We start from the raw sequence: 11743 nt of genomic DNA, 5'->3' as shown, positions 1-11743 counted from the left end.
AGTTCCGCAACTTTTTGTTGCACAAATTGACACCATTTATTAAAGGTACTTGGGTCTAAAGCCAGTGGTTGTAGCGCACTCCGGAGCTCCACAAAAACCGCCAACTGCAAAGTTCAGGTCAAAGGGGTATATATTTTATTAATGCATTTGACGCATTTCATGTCTTCAGGTCTCTGAGGAAGTGCGTAGACATGAAACGCGTCAGACCTCGGACTTTTTTTGTATATCAAATACATTAATAAAATATATACCCTTTTAACTTGAACTTTGCAGTTGGCGGTTTCTGTGGAGCTCCGGAGGGCGCTGCTACAACTACTGGATTTAGACCCAAGTACCTTTAATAAATGGTGTCAATTTGTGCAACAAAAAGTTGCGGAACTGCATGCGATTAATAAATGAGCCTTTTTATGTCCTAACTTCTAGCAGCAAAGCGAAGTGTGAGTGGCAAACTACTTCAGTCTCTATTAACCTTGAAGCCTTTTTGAGTTTAAAAGAAAAGCTTAGAGGGTTCCAATTTGTTAGGAACCCCCAGTTAGTTGGCATTCAGCTACAACTACTGGCTTTCGATAATACCGTTTTCTCTTAGTGACGGATTCTGGGTCAGGATACTGATCCGGTAAGCGATAGATTCACGGTGTAGTAGCAGCTAAGGTTTTCACTTAAGAAGGGACTGCTCCAGAGCCTAAGCACAGGGTTCAGGGCGGAGTGCACCCGAATCAACAAATGTAATTGGTCCAAAAAGATTCTGTATTTAAGCTTGCCTTCCTGGTGCCAATAATTACCTGAAAAAATTAGAAAACCCCTCTATATATTTGGCCACTGGAAATATTGTTGGACTTATTGCATATTCCTGCACATTCCTGCATACTTGAATACTCACTTTGTTATTTACATGCTGCGCCACATTCTTTAACTCATCAGACTTTAACACTTTAACAAAGGCAAAGTTCAATAATAGGATGTTATTACTCTAGTGCAGTTTAAAAAAATCTGTGCAAATATCTGACTGGTTGTTTGAAGGGGATGGGGGGGGTAGTTGAATAAGAACATCTTTGCTCATGTTCCTTCATAAACCCCCAGGCCCAGATTTCCTCCTTCTGAGCCCCCAGGTCCTAACGCCCCCTGCAAGTGCATGCGCCAGTTCACTGGGGAGCTGCAACTCTCATGTGATTCGTAGGATGCGGCTGGGTGGCCTCCCCTGAAAGTTTGGTGCAAAAAAATACCTCTGACCTCATAAATAATGCAACTTATAAATATTATAAAATAGAGCAATACAGAAGGCTCACCTCTGATACTCAATAGTATAAAAAGCTGAAAAGCCTCTTTCTTAAGAATGAAAGTAAGCCATAATTAAATATTACAAAAAAAGAATAAATATGGAATCATTACTCCAACAGCCCATCATCCCCTCAAAAGAAAAAACAAAACTTTGGTTTTGCCATGTTAAACAAATAAAATAATACATATGCTACAATAAATCAGTTGCAATTCGTTACAACAGAATAATTATTATCATTATTGTTAATGTTCTAAATAATTTAGAGGAGGGTATAACAGAAATGTAATTGTTCTTGCTGGATACTACATAGCGTAGATAACAGATAAGTACTACTATAGTTTATATAAACAAGCTGCTGTGTAGCCATGGGGGCAGCCATTCAAGCACAGGATACACAGTAGATAACAGATAAGTACTACTATAGTTTATATGAACAAGCTATTGTGTACTGTGTATCTACTGTGTATCCTGTGTTTGAATGGCTGCCCCATGGCTACACAGCAGCTTGTTTATATAAACTATAGTAGTACTTATCTGTTATCTACTGTGTATCCTGTGCTTGAATGGCTGCCCCCATGGCTACACAGCAGCTTGTTTATATAAACTATAGTAGTACTTATCTGTTATCTACTGTGTATCCTGTGCTTGAATGGCTGCCCCCATGGCTACACAGCAGCTTGTTTATATTACACCGGGCCTGAGACATTGTAAAAAAACAACTGTGAATACATGACATGCATTTGGGAAGCACTGAATAAAATACACAGACTGATAAATATGCCATTTTGAACTTTGTAATACATTTTGTAATAGATTTTGTAATAGATTTGGCTAATTTCAGTGATGGCAATGGATGCATTATACACTTCACTGCAAACACAGCTTGATAAATAGGCCCCTAAATATTATTTAGCACAAACAGCAGAGAAATGAAGCTCTACATAGAGCCTAAGAAATAAAAGAAAAAGCATTCACAACACACAATACATATAGAGGAAAAAAAGTAGGTGCTGTACTGTTCAGACTTCTTATGTACACAAATAAAGAAATGTTTTTCCTTTGCTTCATTCATTACAAATTCCCACTGTTATTGAAACCTCTTCATTGTACTAATTGCTGTCCTTTAAACCAGGGGTCCCCAAACTTTTTTGGCCCGGGGACCAAAGAAGAGTGAAATTTCTTTGCAAGGACCGGAGTTGGGGAGGGAGTCCAATTCTGGTGCACCGGCGTTAATGCCACGTTAATTGTTCGTTGGCCCAGTTCAGGACTGTCTGCGGCTCGGCGGTTGGGGACCCCTGCTTTAAACAACAGAGCCATGAAAAAAAGTAAAAAATTAAGCACTTTGTGATTATTTTATAGAATAGCAAAAAGCTACAATTCTGCTAAGAACTGTATATAAATGCAGTTGAAAAACCTTGGATAGCCATAAATTCCCTTATCAGTGGTAAGGATCATTCCACATTTTTATGTCCAGCATAAAAATGTTCCCCTCCCACAGCATAACTTAACAAACCGCATGAGATATCATGCATTTTTTTAAAAAAAAATGTATTTCAAAAAGTCACAGACTTAGGCAATTGTGGTGTGGTAGCATGATGTGAATAAAAGTTGTTATCTGAATGGGCTTTGGGAACGTTGTATTGTTGAGCTACAACTTTTGGCTTTGCGGTTTGTGGAGGAGGTTGGGGTTTTTTGTATGTGTTGCATCGATTCACAACGGAGGTGAAGGCTTCATGATGTGCCCTTTCCCCTTGTTGCTTTGATGCACTCTGGGCAACTGAAATAAGCGGATGTGGAGGACCATCAAGCAACGGATGTGCTACTTGTCTGTTGAGAAAGTCCTGTGGAGTGGCTAGAGACATTTGGATTGGAGTAAAAGTCTTTATCACTTGGCAAGGAAAGAATTGCACTGGTATTGATGGTGAAGAGCTAGTCCGAGCAGTGACAGATTCCTGAAGATCAGGACTACTGAGAAGCAAGGTTGGCACACTTCCCAGTGGCCCTCGGTGGTAAGACATCATAGGTTGTAGCCGTGCAAGGATTTCTGTTTCTTTTTGCCTTTCCATCGACAAATCCAGTGCGTTACAAATGTTTGCCTGACATTCATCACTTTGTAACTCAGTAACACTTGTGTCTGTTGGGCATGGTGGCCACTCTCCCTGTTCTACATCACATGCATTCTCATATTCAGAAGCAACGGATGGACGGCTATTACTTTCTGCTTCTGGAAGTTGAAGGGCAGCCATTCCTCTTGCAACAATGCATTCTTCTTTTGCAGTAGGATTATCACATTCTGGTGATAGAGGGTAATGGGCGAGGGAATTACAGGAAGAAACATTTTTGATACTTAACATTTCACTATCACTTTGAGATGAAGACAATATATCAGCAGGACATACTTCCAGTTGCGTTTCTTCTCTTGGGGCTGTTGTTTCTGCTAAATCATTGATTGGTGCTATTTCTTCAGATGTAGCGGCACTATTCAATTTTGCACTGTTTTGGCATTCATTTGGAGTCTCCACTGCTGATAAATGTGTGTCTGATGAGCAATGAACATCTTCATATTTAACAGATGTTAATGATACGTCAACACAATCTTCCCTCTTAAGTGGTTGAGAAACATGGACCTTGCTTACTTCATGATCTTCTTTCATGTCATGGTTTTGTAGAATGTCCTGAGTAACTGGTAAAGGAATTTCTGCAAAAACACACTCTTGCTGCTTTACATCATTTTTGCAAAGATCGGCTTCCTGATGTGTTTCAGAATTAGTTTTATGTGTGCTTGTTTCTCCCAGAACTACAGTGGTGGGTTTTCCATTATATTGTGAGCTGGAAGAGAGGTTTTTAATTGTATCCCCAGTGTTTGAGTTAATATCATTAATATCCATAGGAAGTTGCTTGGAGATCTCTGGGGTGTTCTCACATTCAACTACCTTCTCTCCACTCGCCTCCTTAGAAGGCTTTACTGGGTGGAGAACAACAGGAATATCTTGACCTAAAGTCTTTTGGGGAAATTCCTCAGCTTTTCCTGAAAAAAATATAAAAAAAGGAAATTAAAATTATCAATATTTTTTTCTTTAAAATTGTGAAACATTTGGAATATCTTTTGCTGACAAGACTATTTAAATACATGTAAACATGACACAGTCTTGATATAAGAGAACATTGCATGTGCATCTCATACAAGTAAACTGCCACATACATAAGTTACTAGAATTTTTTTTAAGTATTTTACACAGCACTTCTGTTATTTCAAGGAGGGCAAAAAAGGATGCAGTTCAATTCACTTTACAGAATGATGTGGCATCTTGCATCACAATGTTAAGTGCAACTGTCACTATTGTCACTAGTGACTCTTCTTTACTCATCAATTTGATATCTTCTCAGGCATTACTTGACATATATTAACATCATTGTGATGTTGCCCATAGCAGCCAAACAGCAATTAGATGTGACCAGTCAGCAACAAGTTAGAAAACAAAATAAAAGGATCTGATTGGTTGCTATAGGCAATATCACTGGTGATGTTTGTCGTAAATTCGAATAAATATGCCCCTAAAGGCTTGACACTTGGCTGTAACTTCCATTAAGCCTCTCTATGAAAATGACAGAGCAACTTTTTTAACCCATGAGCCACATTCAAATGTAAACAGAGTTGGGAAGCAACACAAGCAAGAAAAAGTCCTTTGGAGTGCCAAAATAGGGCTGCGATTTGTTATTTGGTAGCCCCTATGTGAACTGGCAGACTACAGGAGGCTCTACTTGGCTCTATACTTAGTTTTTATGCAACTAAAACTTGCTTCTAAGCCTGGAAATCCAAAAATAAGCACCTGCTCGGTTGCACCGAGCGCAACATCCAATGGGTTGGAGAGAAACGTTGCTCACGAGCTACTGGTTGGGGATCACTGTTATAGAGTCTACATACATGCGAGATCCAGATTCCTCCTGGAGTGGATCAAGTTAATGACTAATCATCCACTCTCTCTACCATCCACTTATATTGAGTAGTATGTTCTATAGTAACTAACTTTATAATGAACATAAATCAATTTTCAGACATTTCCTTTTGCACCTCAACTATGGAACACGATCCATTTCAACATCCCATTATGTAAAAATCCAAGAACCACCTTGGAAACATCACTTGATGAAAGATGTATTTCAATTATTTCCCCATAAGATAACTTCCATATTTTCAGTTGCTCTTTTCAGGGGTACGGTATAGCCCCATAATATCTATTCTCCTTTAAATCGATAGAGCTACATGTGTGGCATTCATAGACACATTTTTTAAGTATACCTTATATATAAATGTTGTGGGGTATATTCACATGTTATGTTAGTACTAGTAATTTCCCAACTACAAGCTACCTGGAGGAGGAAGTTCAAGTTTCATTTTGCGAAGTTCTGCCATTGATGTTTGTAATTGCTCAACCACAATATCATCGTCGTAGCTTAGCGACCGAGCTATTGTCTCCTGAAGAAAATCCCGCAAGTCCTCCATAGGCATCTTAAGCAAACGTTCTGCGAGCATTCAGAAACACAGTATTTGTGGACCACATACAGGAGAGACATATCTGCTCAGGGTGAAGAAAAAGCTTCAGCCATTATTATACTTGTTAAAGAAGAAGGAAAGGCTATATTTACTTAGGGTGCCAAAAATTACCCCCTAGTAATTATATATACTTACCTCACACCCCAGGCTGGGGCTCCTATCAGGAGAAAACTGCACCAGTCCGGGGGTTCATCCATCGAGCACCAAGGAGCGATCGGCTTCTGGCTTCTTATTTCCTCGCGCAGGTAGTAGCGGGAAAATCTGAACTTTAACAAAGAAGTCGCTATTTTGTTCTACTGTGCATACGTCGGCCCGGGAATTTTTGAAGAAGATGGAAGACGATCGCTCCTCCATGGTGCTCACAGATTTGTTGTATCTTTATTTGCTAAAAATAATATCACATACCCACAAAGAATTTAAAGTAATAAACATTTCCATACAGATCAAGGTATGAATTCCTCAAAGTAATATTTATTGCGTTTTAAAGGGCCGGGCCACACCGACTAGGCTCTCTAGTCAACCTGACCAGCAACCAATCAACACCTCATTGTGGGTTTACAAAATATCGATCCACATTTCCAGTGTGAGTTGAGGTATTCTGTAACCACCCATGAATTAGGTTTTTTTCAGGTTGTTTGGCAGGGAGTAGAATTGGAAGAGTTGTTCATCTTTAAATTAACCTTTAGTATGATATAGATATAGTTATTCTGAGACAATTTGCAATAGCTTTTTGTTCAGCAGCTCACCAGTTTGGTATTTTAGCAGCTATCTGGTTGCTAGGGTCCTAATTATCCTAGCAACCAGGCAGTGAGACTGGAATATGAATAGGAGATAAGTATAAAGTATAAATAACAATAAAACTGTAGCTTCACACAGCAATAGTTCTTGGCTGCTGGCGTCAGTGAACCCCATTTGAAAGTTGAAGACAATTCTACTGTATCGATACGTTCTAAGATACTTTATATGCAATTATATTTATATTTATGACTTACTTTTGTGTAGTTTAAGTATGGTGTAAGCCATGGCTGGAAGAACTCGTTCACCCTCCAGTATGTAGATATCCCAGAGCCTCAGGGTAAGAGTGAATGGTGTCTAGAAGTAAGAATGAAAGGTATTCATTACAAAACTTAATACTGAATTAGAATTGCAGAACCTCGGGGCAAGAATTAATGGTGTCAAAAGCAAAGATAGCTACAGTTCTTATCATCTATAGCAGGAGGTCCCCAACCTTTTTCTACCCATGAGCCACATTCAGATATAAGAGTTGGGGAGCGAAGCAAGAATTAGAAATGTTCCTGTTTGCTGCAAAACAAGTGCTGTGATTGTTTATTTGTGGACTGACAGTCTACAGTCTCTGTTTGGCAGTACACTTGGTTTTAATGCAACTAAAACTTACCTTCAAATCAGAAATTCAACAATAAGCACCAGCCACAGGGAGCAACATCCAATAGGTTAGTGAGCAACATGTTACTCGTGAGCCACTTGTTGGGGATCACTCATCTATAGCAACCAATTAGTAGGTTGCATTTCATAGTCCAATCATATTGCATATGGTGGCTTGATGCTCTATATCCAAGAGATCACAATGAAAATGACACATTTTTTGTAATTCAGTTATAGGACCTGTTATCCAGAAAGGACCTGCAATTTGGATCACCATACAAAACTCTGAATGCCAAAAACTTGAAAAATTTAGTTTTTTAAATATAAAATCTGAATTTTTAGTGGGGAAAAAAATTTTTTTTGGGGATTTATTATATTCCGAGGATGGAAAAAGTCAGAATCTGAAAATCTGGCATCTCAGAACTGCCAAGGTTGTAAATAAGTCAATGGGAGAAAGTCCTGAAGATATCTTGATCTGCGCTGGGTTTCATGCAATAATAATAAGATTTCGTGGTTTTAGGGACACGAATTAAAAAAAAATCCAGAAGGAAAATCCAAAAAATGGGTACAATTTTTTTTTCACAATTTTTTTGACACAGGAAATTTTCGGGAAAATGAATTGATAAATAAGGGGAAAAAAACCTGTGTGGGTTGTCAGAAAATAATGAGATAACTTCAGACTTTCATAAATGGGCCTCCAAGTCTGTTAATAATTATTTCTGCATTAAAGGGGACCGTCACCCAAAAACATTACTCAAAATCCTATATTATCAGATTAGTCAAGGTAAATGAACTTTAATTACACTATATAAATTATTTGAATCTTGTTTCCTTCAGTCTGGGATTTTAAAATTATAACAAGCAGGCAGGAGCCATTTTGTGGACACTATTATTAAATCAAGCCTTGTATCATCTCAGAATTTTTTTTTGTGCACCAGACCTGGGGGACCTGATGTCCATCCCCATGTCCTGGCTACACAATTAAATGGTGAAGAGAACTGGGGGAATGTGGGGAGAGCAGTGACATGTAGGAAGTGCTGAATTGAAAGTGAAAGTAATTGTCTGCCCCGCCTCTATGCCACTGGCATAGAGGAGGGGCAGACAATATCTGATTGACAGCTGAGATGTTTAAATGAGCTTTCAACAGCTATGAATGCTTGAATAAAAAATAGAAATTGTATTTCATGTTTAATTTGAAAAGGACTTTTATTATACATATTTTTGTGTCTGGGTGACAGGTCCACTTTAAATAAACCCAGTAGGATTGTTTTTCCCACCAATAAGGATTAATTATATCTTATTTGAGATCAAGTACAAGCTGCTGTTTTGCTATCACAGAGAAAAAGGACACTGAGCAGATCTGCTTCTCTCAGCCTACAAAAATACACAGGCCGACAACAGCTGGAGCCTTCAGTCTATGTGCCCACGGCATTATTTGCATCATGGACTGATTGGATTCTGGGAAAAGGGTGGTGGGAATTTGTTGGCTTTAAAGGTGTTGTACATTTTTGTTGTTATATACTGACGAAGGATGGGTTGAAACTTTGATGCACAAGTGGTCACAATAAATACGATAAACTCCCCAACTATGTACTGTATATCTCTATGTGTGTGTGGCTCCATTCTATCCAGCATCAGACTGGAGCAGCAGTCACCCACCAGAGCTCTGGGCAAACTCATTAAGGGTTAAATTGAAAATTCACATTTTCAATTTTTTTTATGGTCAAAACTGTCAAATTCGACTAGGAAGTAATTCAAATTGAATTTGAGTTTTTTTTTAAGAAGTCAAATTCGACCTATTTGCCACCTAAAACCTACTGAATTGCTGTCTTAGTCAATGGGAGAGGTCCAGGAATCAATTGGTAGCAGTTTGCAGCCTTCCTGACATTCAAGATTTTTTCAGGGAAAAATCTCAAATCGAGTTTTTTTAAATTAGAATCTAATTTGAATCCAGTTTTCGAGTCGATTTAATTTTTTTATATAAATTTATGTGAGTTATGGCGAGTTTTTAAAAACTCACATGAATTCGAAAGTCAACCTTTGATAAATGTGCCTCTTAGGGCCCCCCCTCACAAATACCAGGGCCCCCTTCCGGAAGTGGAAGGAACAATGGAATCTTTGTTGGTTGGTGCAGGGAGGCGAGCAGACCTGGGTCGGCGGGGGCCTATGAGGGCCGGGGCCCACCAAGTTTTCTCCCTGTGTCCTGCCCAGTCCAACCCTGGTTCTATCTTCTTTACTGGACGTAAAACATATTCCATGACAGCAATACCATCAACTACAAAATCAAAGCGGCCAATGCTACATATGATAAAGCTCAGAAAATGGAAATGATACCATATTCATTGCTCGCAGCACAAATACAAACATGTTTTGAATGATATTCTGACATTAAGGGAAAGTGTATTTTTGTTCTGTAGAAGAACCAGACATAAGCACTGGTGTATGTTACTGTGAATTCTCACCCGGTCCAGGAAACATTGCAGAAACCATTTTGTTGTATAAATTCCAGTAGACATGTCTTCTTTGTCCTTAAAAATAAAAGGACCGTTAGCGTGTAAGTCATCACAAAGCATGCCAACAAACTTACATATTAATATGAAATGTTCCAATGTGCTAACCAAGTCAAACCCATATACTGCACTAACCACCTGGCAACCAGTTAGCAATACAACTAGTTTAGGCCTGCATCTATACTCCTATATTTAAAACATTTACTAGTGTAGAGAAGCTCATACATACCATGTGTTTTTTCAGTTTAGGAAACACTTTGCTGAGAATCTGCTCATGGTGACTCTGAAATCTCTGTAGCTTTGGGAAACCAGGGATAAAAAAGCCTGCAGAGAAAACAACATACACACAAGAGACATCCTTTATTAGCAAGGAAGGTTTACCTCACAGACAACATGGATGTTTGAAACAGAAATACTAAGGGAGAGTCTGAAGGTTAGCTTAAAGGGGTGGTTCAGCTTTAAAGTAACTTGTATTATGTTATAGAACTACCAATTCTAAGCAACTTTTCAATTGGTTTTCATTCATTCATTTGTTCCTGAGCATGATAAACTGTATATATTATATACAAAGAAGCATTTCCAGCAGGCGTATAATATATAATTTACAAGATATTCATGTCTTTTGTGTATTATATAGTGAATAAAGTACCCCCTCTTGTAAAATATAAGGATATTATAAGTCACCGAGGAGTTTCATGGCCATATAAATACACAAGGCCGAGTGTACAGGTCATGGAACTCCGAGGTAACTTCTAATATCCTCATATTTTGCAACAGGGGGTACTTTATTTATTATAATACACAAGTTTAGTGAGTCATGTGACAGAAATGACATCAGAACTCACCGTTTATAACTGATGACATCAGAACTCACCGTTTATAAGGATATAATTTACAAGATATTCATGGCTTTTGTGTATTATAAGCCTTTATTCTCACCGTGCATTGCATGCCTTTGGTTGGTTAGCAACTGTGCCAGAGCCCAAAATGCCTCCTCCTCATTGAGATACATGAGCAGTACAGCTGCGATCTGACTCATCCCCTGGCAGTAACTGACTTCCTGTGGAGCACAACAACAACACACTAGTGAAAACAATGAATTGTACAAATGTAGTAAACAAGGGATGTCATTCATTCACACGTAATGATAAAAACAGCACCATGCTTATCAATTTACTAATCTGCAATGAAACATTTTAAGAAAAAGATCTACATTATGGTGGAAACTATGTTCACATGCAAATGTCATTTTCAAATACACTTACCTGGGCTGATGTCATAACTTAACACGTTAAAGGGAGCTGACACCACTCTGCAAATTCTACAAGTCGCTGACTAGTAATTGTGCTAAGAAAGTAGAAAAGTGCTGTCCTGACAAACGAGGAGTTTGTGTCACTTATAGAATGACAATGCTATACATGTGCAACACTCACTACTTTATATATTTGTAGAAATTATATATTTGAAACCAAAATAGGGATAATTGTGTAAAATGTTTTTTTACTTTCCCACCTGGAAAATTTTCTCTGGATGCCCATGAAGTGGAGCACCTACATCCCATTGTGCTTCTAGTCAATTCAGTGTTAGGATATGCTCACCACCATATATTATTCAAATTATTTGCCTTTCTAACACAATAAAGCTCATGTCTAAAATCAAGTGCAAAGTGCTAAAATTGATGCAAATCGAGGCTGTGTTCACAAAGGTACGATGCACTGGTTCAGCCTTTTCTGATGAACTCTGCAAAAGTTTTGTGTCTACACATGTACCTTTGTATACTGCCTGCAATTAACTAGGAAGCTGTGTTAAACTAGGGTGTCTGGAGCACAAAGGGGGCCGCCACCTTAAAGGGGAAGGAAACCTAGTTGGCGCAAAAACCCTCCCCCCCTCCCGTGTGTTGCCCACCCTCCCTCCTCCCCCCTGGCCTACCCGTACCGCTGGCCAAATGCCCCTAACTTGTTACTTACCCTTCTGCGACATCTTCTTCCACGCGTTCTTCTTCCTGCTTTGAACGGC

The 11743-nt window shown here is 38.8% G+C and overlaps 1 protein-coding gene across 3 annotated transcripts in view; it reads right to left on the bottom strand.

Annotated features, from left to right (window-relative positions):
* Positions 1 to 2824: 2824 nt before the first annotated feature.
* The window catches only part of usp6nl2.S (USP6 N-terminal-like protein 2 S homeolog), a 29871-nt gene continuing 20952 nt past the window's right edge, over positions 2825 to 11743 (bottom strand). For all 3 annotated transcript variants that reach the window (XM_018259978.2, XM_041560697.1, XM_041560698.1), the window contains 6 exons: positions 10667 to 10787; positions 9957 to 10051; positions 9680 to 9745; positions 6827 to 6926; positions 5651 to 5803; positions 2825 to 4307 (listed from right to left, as the gene is read on the bottom strand). In XM_018259978.2, the coding sequence (XP_018115467.1) occupies positions 2833 to 4307; positions 5651 to 5803; positions 6827 to 6926; positions 9680 to 9745; positions 9957 to 10051; positions 10667 to 10787 (2010 nt within the window). In that variant the 3' untranslated portion in view covers positions 2825 to 2832. The remainder of the gene's footprint in view (positions 4308 to 5650; positions 5804 to 6826; positions 6927 to 9679; positions 9746 to 9956; positions 10052 to 10666; positions 10788 to 11743) is intronic.

The sequence above is a fragment of the Xenopus laevis genome, chromosome 4S (assembly GCF_017654675.1).
Source record: "Xenopus laevis strain J_2021 chromosome 4S, Xenopus_laevis_v10.1, whole genome shotgun sequence".
In the NCBI taxonomy this organism is placed as follows: domain Eukaryota; kingdom Metazoa; phylum Chordata; class Amphibia; order Anura; family Pipidae; genus Xenopus; species Xenopus laevis.
This window is presented reverse-complemented; position numbering and strand designations above follow the sequence as displayed.